At 37.8% G+C, this 21,895-nt stretch overlaps 2 protein-coding genes and 1 pseudogene across 3 annotated transcripts in view; 1 reads left to right on the forward strand and 2 right to left on the reverse strand.

Moving 5' to 3' along the window:
* The window catches only part of LRRC36 (leucine rich repeat containing 36), a 59,043-nt gene extending 45,410 nt beyond the window's left edge, over window positions 1–13,633 (reverse strand). The window contains exons 1-2 of the mRNA XM_051975008.1: window positions 13,529–13,633; window positions 11,178–11,305 (exon numbers count right to left, since the gene is read on the reverse strand). Coding sequence (XP_051830968.1) covers window positions 11,178–11,305; window positions 13,529–13,598 — 198 coding nt within the window. The 5' untranslated portion in view covers window positions 13,599–13,633. The remainder of the gene's footprint in view (window positions 1–11,177; window positions 11,306–13,528) is intronic.
* On the reverse strand, window positions 2,163–4,361 carry LOC127547900 (heat shock cognate 71 kDa protein-like; annotated as a pseudogene).
* Window positions 13,634–14,452: 819 nt separating the features above from the next.
* Window positions 14,453–21,895, forward strand: part of KCTD19 (potassium channel tetramerization domain containing 19) — a 46,043-nt gene continuing 38,600 nt past the window's right edge. Inside the window, exons 1-2 of one of the 2 annotated variants that reach the window (XM_051975023.1) lie at window positions 14,453–14,553; window positions 15,969–16,265. In XM_051975023.1, coding sequence (XP_051830983.1) covers window positions 14,551–14,553; window positions 15,969–16,265 — 300 coding nt within the window. In that variant the 5' untranslated portion in view covers window positions 14,453–14,550. Of the gene's footprint in view, window positions 14,626–15,968; window positions 16,266–21,895 lie in introns of both variants that reach the window. The other variant, XM_051975022.1, reaches the window with a different exon arrangement.

The raw sequence follows: 21,895 nt of genomic DNA on the forward strand, positions 1-21,895 counted from the left end.
ATTTTGTTTAATTCAATTTGATGCAAGTTGTAAAGATGTTTTTGAATTCTGACATCCAATATGTAATTTAGTTTTGTGTCATCTGCAAACTAGAGAAGTACACTTTGCCTGCTTTCATCTAAATCACTGATTAAACTGGGATTTCTCACTAGAAATCCCCCTTCTAGGCTATTAAACTGATTATATTGATCTTTTAGGTCCCCTCATTGAACCAGTTCTGAATCTAATTGCCTAACCTGAATCTCTTCATCTTTGCTACAAGAACAATATAAAATAGTTTATCAAATGCTTTGCTAAATAAAATCTAGATCAAAGGCTCTTGACCTTTCTTTGGTCCTGAATCTCACTGGCAATTTGTTGACACAAGTGTGTGAACTTCTTAAAATAATGGGGTTTTTTTAACTTCTTAAAGGAAATGCCAAATTTTTGTTTAGAGATTTGTTAAAATCTCTCCATGGACATATCTGTAGCCCCCAGTTTAAGAATCTTGATCTCTTTTCACCTTTTGTTATTATTTGCTTATTTTTTCTTTCATGTTCTTTTTTTCTTTTTGAGCTGATTTTTCTTGTGCAGCACGAGGAATATGGAAATATCTTTAAAAGAACTGCACATGTTTAATGTATATTGGATTACTTGCTGTCTTGGGCAAGTAGAAGGGAAAGAGGGAGAAAAATTTGGAACACAAGGCTTGGCAAAAGTGAATGTTGAAAACTATCTTTGCATGTATTTGGAAGAAAAAATATTACTAAAAAGAATCTTAATCTTCATAAGCTATATTTACAGCATTGCTCTTATCTACCTTAGTAATCTTATCAAAAAAAGAAATAAATTTAATCTCACCTGACCTATTCTTAATGAACTCAATGCTGGTCACTTTTCTGATGCCCACTAACTATCCCTTTGATGTTTCAGGATTTTGCCAGATAACAAAGTCAAGCTACCTGACCTAAGGTCTACAGATTTCATTCTCTTTCACTTTTGGATAACATGATACATTTGTCCTTCTTTAAACTGCAATCTCTCTCTCATTCTCTAAAATTTTTCAAGGGTCTTTGGCAGTATCTTCATCTTGCCTATTCTTCCATTACCCAAGGATGTAAATCATCTGAGCCAAGTGATCTGAATTCACCAGGAGCTCTTATCTCCTTACTTATTTTAGCTATCAATTTCCAATTAGACATATTTATTCTGTTCCTTCTAGTCCAAAAATAATCCTCATAGGCAGAGAAAACAGAAACAAAATGATAATTAAGCATCCTTGCCTTTTGTTGATCATCAATTATCATGCTTTGCTTATATATGTGCTTTCCAGGCCTGCAACATATTTCCTTTCCCTGTCTCCCTAATTCTCTACTTTCCTTCAAAGTTCAGTTCAAATTCCATCTCCTATTTTTTTTATTACTTGAAGTTTTTCTTATAGCTTAATTACTAGTGCCTCCCTTCTCTCAATTACCTTATATTAATTTGAATATATTTCGCTTCTCAGTATAGATCTACATGTCATTTTTCCCCAATAAAATTAAAGTTCCTTGAAAGTGGAGAAAATATTTCATTTTTTCCTTTCTATCCCCAGTGTCTAGAATGTCACATGTGCTTAAATATTTGTCGACTGATTTCTAATTCTTGATTGTCAGCTGCACTTTGCACATTTACGTGCAGATACCTGAGGTCATGGGTTTTTAACACTTGCTTTTTTCTTGGATTTTGTCTTCTATGAACTTCTGGATCCATTCTTCTATATTACTGTTACATATGGTATCTAATTCGTTTCTTGCTTTCTTTTCAGGTTAAAAGCTTTGAATAGCAAGAAAAAAGATACCAGGCAAAGGCAATTCTAAGACTCCACTCCATCTGTGGAGTGCCTGTCATAAGCTGTAGTACAAAAAAAAATTTCATTCTTAGATACCATCTTCTTTTGTATATGGTGCCAATTTTAAACAATTTTATTCTACGGGCAAGAATTGTATTTTCACTTGTTTATTACAATATCGATAAAGTACAATGTTGTTTACTTTTCTCTCTCTGCACACATTCATGTATTCAGAATGCCCACATTTACACAGTAGCTTAAATGTTACTTTTGAACTGTTACTGCCTCAGCTACAAATTTGAATCCTTCAGTTTTTGGAAGACTGTGTGGAATGCTCTTCCTTCAGGTGCCTTTAATCAATCTCTTCAATGGTTGGTCCAGAAGCACCTCCAGATGGGGCTCCTTTAGCACTTAGGAACCCACTGGATAAAAACTCCTGATATATCCCCTGCACTCAGATATAACAGTAATGATGGGGTTGTAGCCCTTCTCCAATTCTTTTTGCTGATGTTAAAATTCTTCCTTTTAAGCAGTCTGGTTCTTATTTGTCAAGGATCTTTTGTCTTCACCACCAATTTTGCCCTGCAGTTTTTCATCCTCACAGTAGCCTTCATGTTGAAAGATTAAGATTCTGCCTTGTATTTCTCAGCCTCTTGGACCATACATTCAATATCTTCTTTGATCAAATGAACTTTGTCATTGGTGATGATGATCTTGTTCTCCTTACCTGTGCTCTCATGCATAGCAGAAACATTGAGGATGCTATTTGCATCAATGCCAAATGTTACTTTAATTTGAGGAACATCTCTGGGTTTTAGGGGGATTCCTATGAGGTCAAACTTGCCAAGTAGGTTATCTTTTGTCATTGCTCTCTCATCTTCATAAACCTGGATAAGCATACCAGACTTGTTGTTAGATTAAGTGCTTTGTAAAGGTCTGTGTCTGCTTGATGGGGATGATGGTATTATACTTGAACAGAACTATCATAACTCCTCCAGCAGTTTCAATTCCAAGAAAAAGAGGAGTAACAGCCAACAGCAGCAAGTCCTGCACATTTTTAGATTTATCTCCAGACAAAATGGCAGCCTGGAAGGTGCACCCTAAGCAATAGCCTCATCAGGATTGATGCTCTTGTGGAGCTTCTTGCCATGGAAGAAATCTTGCAGAAGCTTCTAGATTTTGGGGATTTTAATGGACCTCCCAAGATGATGTCATGAATCTGTGAATTATCTAGGTTGGCATCTCTTAAGGCCTTTTCCACAGGATCCAGTCTGCCATGGAAAAGATTACCATTCAGCTCTTCAAAATAGGCTCAGGTGATTGATGTATAGAAGTCAACACCTTCATAAAGGGAGTCAATTTCAATACTGGTCTGGGTACTGGAAGAAAAGGTATACTTTGCACATTCACAAGCAGTGCACAGACAACAAACAGATCTCTTGTTTTCACTGATGTCCTTCTTGTGCTTTCATTTGAACTTAGCAATGAAACGAGTGGTTGACCGTGTGATTGTCAAAAGTCCTTCTCACCCAAGTGGGTGTCCCCAGCATGGACCTGACCTCAGAAATACCAACTTCAATAGTAAAAATGGAAACTCGGAACTACCATTTCCAAGATCAAATATCAACATATTTCCCTCTTTTTGTCCAAGGCATTAGCAATGGCAACGTCTGTTGGCTCATTGATGATTAGAACACATTGAGACCAGCCATGGTGTCAGCATCTTTTGTGGTCTGTCATTGGGAATCATTGAAATAGGCTGATACTGTGACCACAGCATTTATAACATTGTTCCCAAGGTAAGATTCAGCAATTTCTTTAATTTTTGAAAAGACCATAGAAGATACTTCTTTTGGATAGAAACTTTTGGTCTTCCTTTTGTACAGAGGCCTGCCACAAAATGCTAATGCTTCATATATGACTATACAACTGCATCATCAAATCTTTGACCAATCAGACATTTGGCATCAAAAACTGTGTTGGTAGGATCCGTTGCAACTTGATTCTTTGCAACATCATGGATTAATCATTCTGTGTCAATGAAGACAACATAGCTGGGGGTGGTCCTGTTTCCTTGTTCATTAGCAATGATCTCCACTTTTCCATGTTGGAAGATTCCCACACAGGAACAAGTAGTGCCAAGATCAATGCCAATTGTGGGTCCTTTCAACATGACTGCTGAGGAATCAGGAATCATAGCTGACTACTGTGGAGAAGAAAGGGCTGCTATTGCGCTGAGTAGAACACCTTTTTTTTTTTTTTTTTTTTTTTTTGCTGAGGCAAGTGGGGTGAAGAGACTTGCTCAGGGTCACAAAGCTAGGAAGTGTTAAGTGTCTGAGATCAGATTTAAACTCAGGTCCTCCTGAATTCAGGGGTGGTGCTCTATCCACTGCACCACCTAGCTGCCCAATAGAACACCATCTTCTTAAACAGCTTCATTTCCCAAATTTTTCTCTTCTCGTCCTTAATCCTTGATGGGTAGCAGTGATGAAAACACCCTTGTTTATGCCTCAAAGGTCTTCAGTTTCTTGCCTAATACTTCATAATCTTTGGCAATGCTTTCTAAATTCCTTCTGGCAGTATCATTTGTACTTTGTGAAATCACCAGAAGTTGGTATTAATCATCCATTTAGAAAACTTTTGGAAGATTCACTGCCACAGTTTAGATACATGTAGCAGGAAGACAATAGACCTCTCTGTTACTATTATCAAGTTGACAAATGGCTTCATTCAAGCAACAAGTATTCATTAAATACTTACCATGGGCCAGGCACAATACTACAAATATAAAGAAAAACAATTCCTGCTCTCAAGAATTTAACACATCAAGGGAGGAAGCCACTACATTAAGGAAGGAAGATGAAAATGAAAAAGGGGGAGGACTATACTAGATAGAACAGAAAATCTGAAGTGCAACCTTGGGAAGAAAGACAACTAGGCTGGCCTGTATACCCTCCATAAATGGAGTTTCTTGGCAGAGCCATCACATCATCCCTCCAGAGGGAGGGGCAGAAACAGTGGAGAATACTTTTAATGTATAAATTCTAAGTCTGGAGTGAGGTTTGAGAATGAAGGCATGATCAAAGAAGTCTGGAGTACAGTTTGGTGAGGAAACACCAACCACCACAACTTTCCTTTCTTTCCTTTTAATCCTTAATGGATAAATTCTCACCAGAGAGTTCTGATGGATCTACTATTTCATTCCCCTGAGGACATGCAGATGCTGCTTCTTCAGAGTATCCATGTTCCCCTCTTCAAAAACAGCCTCATTTTTCTCTTAGTTCCAAGTGTTCAATGGGCCTCCCTTCCCTTCCTTCTCTTTGTAACATTCTTTTACCTTCCAATCTCCTGACACAGATCAGGCTTCATTTTTGCTTCTTTGGATCCTTCTTGGTTTTTACACTGGAGGCTTACTTGTTTTTCTTTTTCTACTTTTAAGGGAATGTTTCACTAAGCTTGATGACCTGGGATATGGGAGATATCACTTTTTTTCCTAGAAAGGAGCTCTGCCTTATAGTAATAATAGCATGATTTGCACCATTTGCAGTGTAAATAGTATGTCTGTGGCAAAAATTACAAATTTTGGGTACTTGATGCAAATCACTGCAAAATTCACCATGCTCTCCTTAGTTATTAGCAATGAGCACCTCAAGTTTAGAAGATTATTAATTCAAGTTGTCACTCTCAATTGTTTAGTAAACCTTGACATCTATCATGAACTTTCTTTTCCTTCTCTCACTAACTTCTTTTCTTTAATTTAACTTTTCTTACTGCTTTTTCCTTTTCCTCTCCTCCTCCTACTTCTTCCTCTGCCCTATCTTTTGTTCTTCCTTCTGCTCCTCTATGGGTCCTTTTCACTAAATCCTTCTCTTTGAGATGAACCTTTCCCCTTTTTTCCTTTAAATTGAATTCTCCTCTAGCTTTCAACTTCTCAAATCTTCCTAACTCAATCTCTGGCCTTCTCCACAATTCTAAGGCCCTCCAAATCATCTTCATGATTATTTCATCTTATTTATCTCAAGTCTTTCTCGTTCTTTCTCTCACACTATTTTCTCCTTGAAAAGCTACAGGTAGAGTCTTATAAGATTTTAAGCCTATAATAAATCACTTAAAGATTTTGTTTCTTTCAAGAAACTCAAAGCAATTTATAAAATCTGACATTTAAATTGGGATAAATAATTGCCAATGGAGGTTGTCAATTTCTCTTTTTCAGTCATGCCCAATCTCTATGTTTCCATTCCGACCCTGCCTTGTGGAAGGGAAACAAATTACCTTTAGCACACCTTCTATCATAATTTAGTCCCAACCGCATTCCTGAATTCTAACTGCTACTCCACTTTTAGTGGAAAGGTACATTTAAAAAAAAATTCTTAATGGATATATGGCTGTATGCCCTAGGAAACTGGGAAAGTTTTATACACACACATATACACACATACATACATAAACTCCTTTTTTTTTTTTTTTTCTGAAGTAAATGGGGTTAAGTGACTTGCCCAGAGTCACACAGCCAGGAAGTGTTAAATGTCTGAGACCACATTTGAACTCAGGTCCTCCTGACTTCAGGGCTGGAATTCTCCTGTCTTTTAAAATAAATTTTTATTTACTTGGTTCACATTTCTTCTGCTATCCTTTCTCTATCCCACATAACAAAAATTTTTTTTTTTTTTGCTGAGGCAATTGGGGTTAAGTGACTTGCCTAGTCATCATTAAGTGATCCTTGCCTAGGATCATACAGCAAAAGAATATTTTTAAAAGAAAGAAATAGAAAAAGAAGAAAAGAAAGCAGCAAAACTGATCCTAACAATTATCTCAATTCTTTTTTGTGGTTGTGATATTGGTAAAATGGTATAAAATTATTACTACATTATGATTATGCATTTTTAAAGCATAAAATAACCTTTATCTCTAATATGGTCATTCAGTGCTTATCTTAAGCCTTCAATACCTTTCAACTTCCATTGCATCTAATATGAATAGTACCTGGGCCATCCTTTTAATTTACAGGGCTAACAACTATAAGGTTATTATCCTTTATAAATTTAATAGTTCACTAAAATGAAAAGATACAAATGAATTTCCTAAGTCAGGACTTCAGTTTTTTTCCTCTATTGTTGTTCCTTTACCTTTTAGAATTGTTATTGCCATTTATCAGAATGGTATTATTCCTGAAGTTATAACTTTTTAGACATGCCTTATCACTGCCACTTTCGCATTACTACTACTACTAGAACTACTAGTTCTGGGGTAAACTCTTTAATATACAGTGTGAGCCACAAAGCTGAAAGGGACATTAGAGACCACCCAATTTAAACTTCTTCATTTTATAGATGGAGAAATTGAGGCACAGAGAGATTAAATCAATTCCAAAAACCAAAGATATGCATCTAGGAGAGAGCAGAGCCAAGCCTGGAAAATAGAACTACTACCTTCTAGGTCAGTTCTCATGAGTACCTTTAACATCTATCTATCGAGTATGGAGATCATAAGGACTGTGGAATTTCAATGTAGGAGAACATCTATACCAATTTTACAATTAAGAAAACAAAATTACCCAAGTAATATTTGGCAGAATTGGAATTTGAATATATATCTTCTGAATGCAATAGTTCTCTCCTCTGCAGACAATTGACTGTAACTGCTTTCAATTTTTCATAGCTATTTTATTAGAGGGTCAGGTTTAGTAGGTGCTTAATATAGATTTGTTGAATAAATCAGGCATTTTGCCCCATTTGTGTAAAATTTTTCAAGATCTATATAAAAGCCCTCTACAATTGGGTATTAATATACCTTTTCAGACTTGTTTCATATTCCTCTTCTTCACCCAGCAAACTAGAATGATGCTTTTCACCAGCCTCCCTGCCTTAGCTCATGCTATTCCCTACAACTAGAATTGTTCTCTCCTGTTCATCTATTTTATTCCTATTCTTCCTGTAAAACTCATCTTAAATCCTGTCTTCTGCCCTAAAACTTTCCCTGATTTTTCTTATTAGTAATATCCTTTCCAGGCTAGGTTCACAAGACAGAATAGTCAACTATAGCAATCTAGTGTTTGACAAACCCAAAGCCCCTAACTTCTGGGAAAAGAATTCATTATTTGATAAAAACTGCTGGGATAATTGGAAATTAGTATGGCAGAAATTAGGCATGGACCCACACTTAACACCATATACCAAGATAAGATCAAAATGGGTCCATGACCTAGGCATAAAGAACGAGATTATAAATAAATTAGAGGAATATAGAATAGTTTATCTCTCAGACTTGTGGAGGAGAAAGAAATTTGTGACCAAAGATGAACTAGAGACCATTACTGATCACAAAATAGAAAATTTTGATTACATCAAATTAAAAAGCCTTTGTACAAATAAAACTAATGCAAACAAGATTAGAAGAGAAGCAACAAACTGGGGAAACATTTTCACAGTTAAAGGTTCTGATAAAGGCCTCATTTCCGAAATATATAGAGAACTGACTCAAATTTATAAGAAATCAAGCCATTCTCCAATTGATAAATGGTCAAAGGATACGAACAGACAATTTTCAGAGGATGAAATTGAAACTATTACCACTCATATGAAAGAGTGTTCCAAATCATTATTGATCAGAGAAATGCAAATTAAGACAACTCTGTGATACCACTACACACCTGTCAGATTGGCTAAGATGACAGGAAAAAATAATGATGAATGTTGGAGGGGATGCGGGAAAACTGGGACACTAATGCATTGTTGGTGGAGTTGTGAACGAATCCAACCATTCTGGAGAGCAATCTGGAATTATGCCCAAAAAATTATCAAATTGTGCATACCCTTTGATCCAGCAGTGTTTCTATTGGGCTTATATCCCAAAGAAATACTAAAGAAGGGAAAGGGACCTATATGTGCCAAAATGTTTGTAGCAGCCCTGTTTGTAGTGGCTAGAAACTGGAAAATGAATGGATGCCCATCAATTGGAGAATGGCTGGGTAAATTGTGATATATGAATGTTATGGAATATTATTGTTCTGTAAGAAATGACCAGCAGGATGAATACAGAGAGGACTGGCGAGACTTACATGAACTGATGCTAAGTGAAATGAGCAGAACCAGGAGATCATTATACACTTCGACAACGATATTGTATGAGGACATATTTTGATGGAAGTGGATTTCTTTGACAAAGAGACCTGAGTTTCAATTGATAAATGACAGACAAAAGCAGCTACACCCAAAGAAAGAACACTGGGAAACGAATGTGAACTATCTGCATTTTTGTTATTCTTCCCGGGTTATTTATACCTTCTGAATCCAATTCTCCCTATGCAACAAGAGAACTGTTCGGTTCTGCAAACATATACTGTATCTAGGATATACTGCAACATATCCAACATATAAAGGACTGCTTGCCATCTAGGGGAGGGGGTGGAGGGAGGGAGGGAAAAAAAATCGGAACAGAAACGAGTGTCAATATAAAGTAATTATTAAATAAAGATTAAAAAAAAAGTAATATCCTTTCCCCTTTGACCTCAAATAATACATTTACTATAAAGAGGGTTTTTTGGGAAGTAAAATAATTTTTCATTGACTGTCACTGAATAATCCCAAAATTACAACTGCTGAGTCTGTTATCAATACCTTTTGGGTATTACAATCACTTGGCAAGTTTTATGCTCAATCTCAGGTAACTTTTAATTCCTTATGTTGTGAATGTCAAGTGAATAGTTTCCATCTTCTTTCTACTTTTCTATCTCTTAATGGTTCATGTATTCCCTAAAGATGCATTAGCAATTATCACGTCATTTTGTTTTCCCTAAAGCAATTAAGTAAAGTGCTTCTTGGTACTGGAGAGATGAATATATACAGAACAATAATATTAAGTAAGTATCATGATTGCAAAGTAAATAAGAGCAATGAGAAATCTAATCCAACAGTTTTTTGAGATCAAAGAAGCAAGATTCCTGTTAGAAAATTAGTCTTTCTTTTCAGAAGGTTTCCTTGGATAGCCTCCAACAGGAGGCTAGAAAATTAAGCTGGTAAGCTTCAGATTGACTAGATCCTATGTAGGCTTTGTTTTAGGAGGTAATAGAGAGATGTACTAAGGATACAGCCTGGAAATTATTTAGACCTCTGATTGAAAGTATGATTTATTCAAGTAAGCAGATATGCCCTGAAATATCAAAGTGAGAAGACACTGGGGAGTATCTGGAAAAGTACAGAGAAAAAGTTTTTTGCATTGGGAATATGTGGGGCAAATGTTACCTTTTGTATGGCATTTTGGACACAAGGGGAAAGAACAGAAATTCTGTATGTGTGTGTATTTAGAGAACTCTTGTGTTTATTAGTTAATCCTTATTTCCTTTGCTCTGTCCAGGCCTGCTCCTTTTTGCTTTCATGCCCAAGCTTTTTTTTCTACACTACCAGGTCTGGAATGTTTTCCTGATTTCCAGCCTGTCACCTAACTTTTTCAAATCCCCCTAGAAATTCATCTTTTAGGGGGAACCTGTAGGCCTCAATGTACTTTCCCCCTAATTAGGAAGAGACATTAATAAATGCCAGTAAATCCAAGATCTAAATGACAAAAACGAAAAGGCCTTCTCTTCTTTTAGCAGGCATTCTCTATGCTTTATTTCCTCTCAAAAACACTTCTAAAAATAAAGTTGATGCTCAATATTTGCTATGTTTTCCTCATTTGCCACAGAATATCACAAAATCAGATTCTCAGAGTTGCATAGGTCTTTAGAGCTCTAACTTCAAATCTGATCAAGAATCTTTTTTTCCAGAATCTTCAGATATCCATCCTCTATTTGAATACTTCCAATGATGAGGAATCCACAGCTTCATGAAGCAGCTCATTCTACCTTTAGGCATCTTTAATAATTAGGAGGTTTTTACCTACAATGAGTTAAAATCTGCTACTTTGCAACTTCCCCAGAATGCTCTTATTTCTGTCTTCTGGCACTAGACACAATATATCAAGAAGAATACAGAACCTTCTTCTATATGCCAGTCCTTTAAATATTTGAAGACAACCATATCTCTCCTTAAGTTTTTTCTGCCTTCAGAGAAAGCTATTTATAGATTAGTCTTAAGCCTAGAGTCAGGAAGATCTAAATTTGAATTTGACCTCAAACAGAGCAAGTCATTTAACCTGCTTGCCTCAGTTTCCTCAAGTGTCAAAATATGGATAATAGTACCTACCTTGTAGAGCTGTTGTGAGGGCATAAAAAATATTTGTAGTAAAGCCCCTACCTAGCAAAATACCTGTGGCATACAATAGGTGTTATATAAATGCTTATCTCCTTCCTTTTTCTCAAGATTAACTATACTCAGGTCTTGCACACAAGTCTACAGCATGGTCTACTATCCTCTTATCACATAGAACTTACCTGCAGACTAGAGATTAAATTTCTTGATAGATCTAAGGATCGGAGATTTTTAAATTTTTTGAAGGTCTCACCAATGGAATGAATTTTTCCTACATAGGATCCCTGCAGTGAAAGAGACTCCACCAACTCTGAAAAGAGATCATTAGCAAATGTATTATGTTCTTTCTCAGTAAATGTTCAGATGAATAGTTGAGTTAGTGAAAATGGACCTTCCTTCCTCCCCTAGCTCTTAGCCATGGTTTTGAGTGTTCCCTGAGAATTTCAAGAAAGGAAGCTGGGGATAATGTAGCAATTATCGAAATGTAGCAAGAGGACCCCTGGGAATCCCTGAGACAATGACAAGGTGCATGTGAGGTCAAATTATTTTCATAATAATACTAAGACATCATTTAACTATTAAAATAGTTTTCCCCTTTCCAACTATACATCTGTGTGAAGCTGGATTTTCTTTATATACTTCAAAACAACATAATTCAACATATTGAATATAGATTCAGATAAGGAGAAACTAGATATCTTCTATTAGCCAGATATTAAAGATACTTAGAAAAATATGCAAAAGGACCAGAAGATCATTATATACTTCAACAACAATACTATATGATGATCAATTCTGATGGACGTGGCCATCTTCAACAATGAGATGAACCAAATCAGTTCCAACAGAGCAGTAATGAACTGAACCAGCTACACCCAGTGAAAGAACTCTGGGAGATGACTATGAACGACCACATAGAATTCCCAATCCCTCTATTTTTGTCCGCCTGTATTTTTGATTTCCTTCACAGGCTAACTGTACACTATTTCAAAATCCGTACAGCAAAATAACTGTTTGGACATGTATACACATATTGTATTTAACTTAAACTTTAACATATTTAACATGTATTGGTCTACCTGCCATCTGGGGAAAGGGATGGCGGGAAGGAGGGAAAAAGTTGGAACAAAAGGATTTGCAACTGTCAATGCTGAAAAACTACCTATGTATATATCTTGTAAATAAAAAGCTATAATAAAAAATGTTTAAAAAAATATATGCAACAACAACATGTCTTCTAATTTTTTTTGTTTTGAAAAAGTTCTCTTTCAAAGATTTGTTTTTTTTTATCTTATCAGTTTTAATTTCAAATATGGTAATTATTGAGATAGGTAATTCACACAAGAAAACTCTTTGAACTCCCCAATAATTTTTAAGTATATAGAGAGATCCCAAGAGCAAAAAAGTTTGAGAAATGTTGCTGTAATGGAAAAGGTACTAAATTGGAGCTGGAGGGTTCGAATTTCAGCTTTTTTGCTTAAGTTGTAACTTTTAGCAAATAATTTCCTCTCTTGGGCTTCAATTTTTCCATCTGTAAAATAAGTGGATTGAACCAAATGATCTCTAGGTTCCCTTCCAATCAAGTCTCTAAAGTCCAAAGAGAGAGAAGCCCGTCAAAGTGAAATGGCTATTTGAAAACAACATCAAAAGATCATGTACAATTTTTCAAAAATTTTAAAAACAAAATCTTAATTGACTTCAACTATTTTTAAAAGCACACTGCACTTTAGGGATGGATTACAAAATTCAACCAATAATAATGTCATCTTTCAGAAAAAAGCAAGAAAGTTATTCCTATAAAATGGGGAGGGAGGATTCCTATAAAATGGGGGGGGGAAGATGGGGAATAACAGTAAAGCGATTCGGAATCTCTAAATTATCATCAGATACCCAAGAGACCTGGATTAGTTCTGAGCTGCTACTTATAATTTGTGTGGATCCCTTTACTTTTTTGAGCCATATCTATAAAAACGAAGAAGATGCACTAAGTCCCTACCAATTCTGTGATCCCAGGATCCCTTAGACAATTAATTTCTAAAGCAAACCATATCTATATTCAATGTAGCAGTGGAAACTCCAGGAAGTAGTAACTTTCTATTTTCCCCGCCAAAAAGAGGTCCTGCGGTCACTATCTCCTATCCTCCCTATTCACGCCCCCTCCGCATCTGACAAATTAAGAAAACAAATGAAGTTTAAGAGGAGCCCACCCCATGGTCAGCACTTTAATTCACGCCTCACCCCAAGCAGCGGGCTCGGGCTAGCAGCCCAGCCCTTCTTCAATGGGAAGAACCCAAGCTTCAAACCCAAATGTCCACTCCAAGGGGAGCAGCAGCAGGCCTCCATCAGTCGCTGGAGAATCGGCTTCCCTTCCCCCATGTCCCTGGGCCTTAAAAGAGCCCCCGAAAAGGAAACATTGGAGGCTGATAAGGGACCGCACAGACTTGCCTGCTGCTCCCCGAGGGGGGCTGCCGTTTCTCCTACCCGAGCCTCCCCCTCCACCCTCTGTCGGCCCCGCCCTTCTCTCGGGCCGCACCCGGCTCCTCCTGGGTCAGCGCCCCCATGCGGCGGAGCACTTCCTCGTCCAGGCTCCACTGCTCCGCCATCCCAGGGCAGTCCAGCCTGGCCCCGGCCTGGCTGTCGAGGCCAAGGAGACAGCCTCGGGGGATGCCGGGAAACCGGCGAGGTCTCCCCCCCAGCTCCTCCCCCCACCCCGACGCCGGGACTCCTGTGCCCCCTCCCCCTCCCGACGCCCACCCCAGTGCCTCGAGCTCCGCTCCCCACTCCCCTCCCCCTACTCTCAGGAGCCGCCTTTTCCCTCAATCCCTCACCTTACACCTTTGTATCGCAGCACTTGACGACGTCCTCGGTCTCCCCTCAGCCAATCTGGACCTTCCCCAACACCCCCAAGCCCATCACTTTGAGCTCCTCCTCTAATCTTCCCCCCCTCCCTTTTCCCGATATCTCAAGCCCCTGCAAAGACCATTACTGGTTGATCTCCTCTCACACCTTGTCTCTGCTTCTGGCGCCCCCTTGCGTGCTCTCCTCTATCTTGTCACCCCAGCTCATCACCTCGCACACCCTCCCGGGCCACGTGCTACTCTCCCCTAACATCGCACCTTCATCACCTCGAGCACCCTCCGAGAACCCCACGTGCTGCTCTCCTTTAATCTCATCCACCAGGTTCCCTCCCTCATCACCTCGTGCCCCCTTCCTACACCTGCACGCACTGCACTTTAGGTTCCCCTCCCCCATCACCTCGTGCCCCCTCCCAGACTTGAACGCGCTGCACTCTTTAGGTTTCCCTCCCCCCCTTCCTTTATGCCCCCTCCCAGACCTGCCGGCGCTGCTCTCCTTTGATCTCACACACTCTTCCCCGTGACTTCAGCGCTCCCTCCCGGGCCGCCACGCGCTGCTCTCCCCTAGCCCCACTCCCTCACCTACCCCGATCTTGCTCACCTGCCACCCCATTCGACCCAACCCCCAACCCCCACAGCTCCGCGTGCTCTCGCGGGCCGTTAGTCGTAGGCAGCCCCTCGCCCCGAGGCCGCCACGACCATGGTATGGAGCCAGCCCTGGCGGGGGGCGCCCCGTGACTGGAAGATCCGTGTGGAGAAAGGCCCGACCCTCTGGGTGGGAAGCATCTCTGCGATGGCAGGACCCACGAAGGGAGGGAGGCTTGATGAGGAAAGGGTGCCCTGGGGTGGGATGTGTGGGAAGAGTGGCCTCGTGCCCCTGGGCCTCAGTTTCCCCATTGCAGCTAACAGCGATGGCGTGCCCCTGACGGTGAAGGCCTGGAGTGGGGCGCCCCGAGCAGCGCATCCTTGCGGCCCCACCCACCGGACGCTCTGGTAGTGCTCTAGCCCTTCGAGGGAAGGAGGGGAGCAATAAGGAACACACCCCACCCCCCTCCAGTTGGGGGGGCATTGCTCCTGGGCACCCAGCAAGCTACCCTCAGGACCCCGCCCCCCATCCCATCACTGCAGAACGGGAAAGGGAAGAAGAGTGGAAAGTGTCCATTTTATGGTTCCTGATAGCTTAGGCAGATGATGGAATGATCTCCACTTTGGACACTCTTTTCTAATATGCGGATCTTACTCGTAAACTATCTTAGTCCACCTGTGTATGGACTTCTTCTTGTAACCTGGGCTGTTCTGGAAGAGATCTGACCAAAATTTCAGTGATGGAAGGTGCTTCCCTCCCAAAGCAGAATGGCAATATCTGCCATTTAAATCTGAGATTGCTCTCCAGAGCACTGAGCTGTTAAATTGCTAAATTGTGAAATAGAATAGGTTTGCAACATGATTTCTTCACAGCCTTGTGATAATACAATAGAGACTTAACCCATTCATTTTACACATTAAAAAAAAAAAAAAAAAGATGCAGAGATTTGCCTGTGATCTTACAGGAAATGTCAGAATCAGGATTCAGACTCAGGTTGCTCACTTCAGGGTCAAGACTCTTCCCACTACAGAATACTGTATGTAGCAAAAGCCCCGGATTCCCCTTGGTTTAAATCATGCAAAGAGATGTCCTAGGCCCCTGGAAGAAAAGTGACAGGTCTGAGTAATTAGTTTTGATGGTAAGACTTGGGAAAGATGATTTTTCTTCTTTCACCTTGTTTTATATGAATAGTCGATTTTGTGTTTTTAGTTGAACATTTGCATTTGTAGATGTCCTATTTTTCCAACTTGTTTCTTTGCTGCATCAGTCCAAGGTTTAATAAAGCAAAAAGTGGGTTAGAGAGGAAAATTGAATTATGAATGTGAACTTATGTTTTTAATGGTAGGGTTTATTAACTTAATGGGCTCATCGCTTAGTGTTCTTTGGTCCACAATAATAACCACCAATGGGACTGAAAGAGTGCAGAACAAACAATGAACTCATTTCTTTATAGATAGGATCTCCAGAGAGGCTTGCATTAATTTAATGTATTCCAGTGCTCCAGGTCATAAATCTCTTCATTTTCCATTTAGGAGGAACCTGGGATGTCTCATGAATCAGCAGAGGATTTGTTTCATTTTAATGTAGGGGGTTGGCACTTTTCAGTTCCTAGAAGCAAACTCGCTCAGTTCCCAGACTCCCTCCTGTGGAAAGAGGCATCTGCTTTGACGCCCTCAGACAGCCAACGGTTATTCATCGACAGAGATGGATTCACATTTCGACATGTGCATTATTACCTCCATACCTCCAAACTCTCCTTTTCCAGTTGTGCAGAATTAAATTTGCTTTATGAGCAAGCATTGGGTTTGCAGTTGACACCTTTATTACAGGTAAGTCCCTTTAGACATTAGCATTCAATTAACATGTGGGTTTCCATCTAGATGTGTTTATGTGTATTATTTTTACATAGAACAGAGCAGAAGCCAATGATTTGACATGTCTTAATGGGAAAATGCGATGAATAATTCATTACATGAAATTAATATAGAAGATGTAGGATTTTTTTCCTTACAAGTTGCTTGATTAAATACGATCTTGTTCCATGAGTACAGTCAGTAAAGGCCTTAAGACAAGCATTGTTTCTCATCCATTCTGATATCTCAGAAGGCACTGATAGCTCCCTCAAATGCTATATTAGGCTTTTTTCTGAAACTAAAATTGTTTTTTAAAAAAATGAAAAGTTTGGCGTTAGTAAAACTTACTAACACTGTTTTATGCTGTGTAATGTTACACAGCCAAAGCTGTGTAAATTAAATGCCTTGAACATAGTTGGAACTTAATTTTTATTGAATTGGATCATACACACATCTAGTATTTTTTTTCTTTGATAGTTGTACTGAGAATTCACTTATTTTCCTCCAATAGCTCCTTTCCACCCCCATAATCTACTCCAATGTTTCATTAGACTCAAGAATTTTCAAAGATTATGCCAACAAAATCAGAATTCTGGTATATTTTATCAAGCTAGAAAGTCCTCAACTGTGCACCACAACTCAGTCATCCAAGAACCAACCTACTTAGGTTGGAAAGGCTTATTACTAGGTTGACTGCAGGGAAGTGGAGTTTTATTTTATTTTATTTTGATACAGAAACTCATAAAGATTGTCTGCTTGGGACGGGAAGATGATATAAAATCAAATGATAATATTTTTTAAAAGATAGAGGCATAGAGGGATTACAATCTGCTTTGGTGACTGGAAGTGTCCATACTGATGAAATCACAGGTCTTTGAAAATATTGAAATTAAGTCCTCTAACAAAACATTCACCAGTAAGAACAGGAAAAAAAAAAATCCAGAAGCTTTGCTTTGTCTTTGCTCTGTGGCTCTGAAAGAAAATAGATTGATTTCATAGAATAGTGGTGCCAAAGAAATTATGAATCTGAATACCCACATGTCCCTTTCTTGGGCTTCTTTTTCTTTGTATAAAATGAGAGGGTTGGTTTATATCAGAAGTTCTTTACCTTTTTGTGTCATGAATATCTTGGACAATCTAGTCTAGTGAAGCCAATGGGACTCTTATCAAAAGAATGTTTTTAAATATATAAAACAAAATACATGGAATTACAATGGAAGCCAATTATAATATTAAAATTTTAATTTTTTAAAATTGAAATACAAAATAAGAAAAGAATTTTTAAAAGCCATTGTCATGTGCACAGCAGAAGATGAGAGAATTCAAAATATGAAATAATAAATTTCCATTTCAAGAAAGCCTATATAAAGAATACTATACATTGTGTTCAGAGCTATCCATCTTTTCTTTGATTCCTCACAGGTTTTCTTTTGTCACTGCTGTAGACTTTTCACTTTTTTTTCCCTTTTTCTCCTCACTTCCACCAAAAAACCTACAATTAATCATGTATGTATATGCACACACATATATACCATATACATACACATATACATAAATATCTATAATCACTGTATAATTGTATAATCATATATCATATACAAATATGTAAGACCATACTATGTTTGTTTAACCCCTGTTTCTCTGAACATGGGTAACATCTTCTTTCAGAAGTTCAAGTCTTTTCATGTTTTTCTAAATCCAAAACCTCATCATTTCTTATACCACTGCAATATTCCAACCTTACATTGTCTAGTTATTTTAAATAGTCTAAAACAATATTGACTAATATGGCTGATGTAATGTACTTTCCCTATTTTTCCCTTTTGATTAAATCTATTAATTAATTATTAATTATTATTATTAATTATTATTAACTCTATTTTTGAATTTTGTCAAAGATTATGATTACCACTCAATTTTTTAACCTAATACTACTCCTGATCTTTATTTTATATTTGTGTATTCTTATTTCCTATTACTTCTGCCTGCTACCTTAACCACCCTTAGTTAGCCTTACCTTCCAGAATCTTTTCTTTATCCTTCTTCCCCACTCTTTCCCATTGCCCTCTTGTTTTATAGTCTTCCAAATATACATACACACACACATAAACATACATGTGTGTTGTTTCTTCTTTATTCTCATTAACCTAAACACGCTTCATGATATTTTAAACAAGATTTTGGCCTCCACATTAAAGTAATCTATGAGCTCTGTTCCACTTATGGTAAAATGTAATTCTAATTATATGCTACAAAATATCAGAGAATGCTGCTTTCAATTTTTTATTGAAATTTAACAACTATTGAGTTCCTTTCACAGTACATATGATACTCTTTAAAATAACAAGGGGATACTATGAAGGGTATAGCACCCTCCAGAATCTATAATGAAATAAAAGGGGAGGTTTGGGCAGAGAAGGAAGCAAAGGGTAGGGGCAGAAGATAAGAAGAGATCCATGGGTATGGGGAAGTTTAGTATTAACAAGGCAAGTTAAAGAGCAAAATTAAAGTAGAATTAGCAGAAATAATAAAGAGATATATACAAACACTACAAGGATTAGGAGTTGAATTTATTAGGAAAAAAAGTATGGCTAGTAATCACAGATCCTAGACAAAATCAAACTTAAAAGATTCAATCAAGAGACAAATTTACATTATATATCAGGCATAGTAAATATTATTTTATATGAATGTTTATATATGGGTAGATATGTGTATGTGTAGGTGCATGTTTATATGTGGGTATGTGTATATATATATCTGTGCTTAACTATAGCCTACTTAGGGGAAATAATAATAGTAATAATAATGGGGCAGCATGCACAGCACAGGAGAAAGTGCAAGATTTGGAATTTTTGAGGATCTAAGTTCAAATTCTGCCTCTGCCCTTCCCTGCTTGTGTGACTTTGATCAAGTCACAACCCATGTGGGCCTCAGTTTCCTCCTTTGCAAAATGGGGAGATTGGATTAAGATCACCTCTAAAGTTTCTTCCAATTCTTTATCTAGGCTACAAAGTCAGAATGGTACATGAGAAGAAGCATGTTTGTCCATTTTGCCCAGCTACAACAACCTAGAAAATGTGCCAGCACAAATTCTGATCAGGAAAGCCAAGCAAAACTCAGTCATCTTTCCACTCCAGGACAGCATAGGAAGACTGAGAAATCTGTGTTCAGTAGCACAGGGAGGTAGCAGCAGTTGGGATGGAGAGCATTCTAACACTCAGAAAAAGAGTCAAGACAGAGCACTAGGGCAGGAAGCATCAGGACAGAAAGAGATCTTGGGAAATTCTTGGACTAGCACTGGGTTCAGGAATAGGTGCCATATTTTGCCTATTATCCAATTCTGGGTTATAGACGCAAGGTAGAGAAGAGAGGTCATAAGTAAGCACAAAATCTATCTGAATACTGAGCAAGAAATAAACAAGTTCTAGAACTATATCTGTATGACTGAAGCCAAGAGCAGGGAAGTGATTCAATTCCAAACTTTAGCTCAGCACATAAACCTTCAATAGAATAACTAGGGTAGAATACTAAGCCTGCAATTCATTCAGAACCAAAACTTCCCAGTTGGCTAATAGTGACTGAGTACACCAATCTACAGAAATTCAACTATACACAAGCCAACAGACCCAACTTGCAGAGCTCAGACTAGGAAGGCCATAAACAGGCCTCTCCCCAGATCACACCACTTAAAAAATAACCAAAACTTGCAGACCCCTATCCTGAGCTATGAGAGCTGCAAAAGGGCATAAAAGACAAAAATCCAAGTCAAATATCCTTCTTTTCCCCCAGAAGTGAGCAGATCCTAACACTAAAGTCCAAAGTCAAGGAATAATCCAACCATAAAAAACTACTCTGATGACAGGGAGGCTCAAGACTTAAACACAAAAGAAGAAAATGACTTTGAAACATCTGCAAGGAAAGCCTCAAAAGAAAAATGCAGATTGGGAAAAGCCCCTCCAGAAAGGATAATCAGAATTAAATAAGAAGCTAAAAATAATTTCAAAAACCAAGAGTGAACAATGGAAGAAAATAATTAATTAAATTAATTCCATATTAAAAATATGGAAGAATGAACAACTTGGTAAAAGAGGTAGAAAACCTTATTTAAAGAAAATAATCCTTTGAAAATTAGAATTGGCCAAATAGAAGGTAATTACTCCAAAGACAACAAAAAAGTCATAAAACAAGGTCAAAAAACTAAAAAAAAAAAAAAAAAAAAAAAAAAATTAAAATATAGGAAAAACAATTGACCTGAAAAACAGATCAAGGAAAGATATTTTAAAAATCATTGGACTACTTGAAACTTATGAACAACAACAAAAAAGAGCCTAAATATCATACTTCAATACATTATAAAGGAAAACTGCCCAAATATCTTGGAACCAGCGGGCAAAGTAGAAATTTAAAGAACCCACTGATCACATCTAAGAAATTTGCAAATGAAAATTCTCAGGAATGCTTTAGGCAAAATTCAGAGTTCTTAATTCAAGGAGAAAATACTGCAAGCTACTAGAAAGAATTCAAGTTCTGAAGAACCACTATCAGAATCATACAAGCTCTTAACAGGCACCATCCTAAAAGAAAAGGAGGAATTGGAATTTGATATTCCAATTCTAAATTTATAACACCATTATTTCATAAGATGTGGTCACTGTCATCATTTGATTACAGTCTCATAAGGGAAAAAAAAACTCACAAATAGAAACAATATGTTATAATACAAGGAACTATATCTGAAATCAGAGGACCAGCTTCAAATCTTGGCCTTAGATTTATTAAGTGACCTTAGTGGCAGCATGACACTTTGACTGTGGCTTAAAGCCCATTTGCATGAAGTTGTCCATACAAGTAGAGCTAGATTACTCAATGTTTCTCACTGCTTAAGGGGCAAAGATAGCAAGAACTGGAAGAAGTAAGATACTGATCTTCAGACTTCTAGCTTCAAGATAAAAGACACATAGTTCCAGATTATTTTTAGGTCCTTAAAGGGAAATCAAGACTCTAGGAAGCTGACATATAGAGGAATCAGCGCTTACTACACTAGAGATTTCAAGGAATTATTCCTTGTGTAAGATTTGCTATTCTCTTCTTTGAGCAAAGATATCTGGATCCCAATGGGAGAACTTATTCATTCAGAATTGTCAGTATTGCTCATCTCTGAAACTTCTCTGATTTCTCTTTGCTATCAGCTTGGATAAATGAGTGTATTTGCTATTTGTCGCATATGTTCTTTGTAGAACTGGTCTTTGATGGGAATAGAGTCATATATAAGGATATGGATATGGATGTGTGTGTGTGTATATATATATATATATATATATATAGCTTGAGGCACTAATTCCCTTATTAAAAGATAGTAATCAGAGCAGCTAGATGGATAGAACACTGGCCCTGGAGTCAGGAGGAGTGAGTTCAAATCTAGCCTCAGACACTTACTACTTCCTAGCTGGGTGATCCTGGGTAAGTCACTTAACCTCAACTGCCTCTGTCCCCAAAAAATGATAGTGATCAGGAGCTCAGCTTTAATCTAAACTATTTGTCATAAACTTGATTATATTATGAGGAGCAGATAAATATAAGTCTAACTCCTTTTTCTGAGAAAA

The sequence above is a fragment of the Antechinus flavipes genome, chromosome 2 (assembly GCF_016432865.1).
Source record: "Antechinus flavipes isolate AdamAnt ecotype Samford, QLD, Australia chromosome 2, AdamAnt_v2, whole genome shotgun sequence".
Classification (NCBI taxonomy): Eukaryota; Metazoa; Chordata; class Mammalia; order Dasyuromorphia; family Dasyuridae; genus Antechinus; species Antechinus flavipes.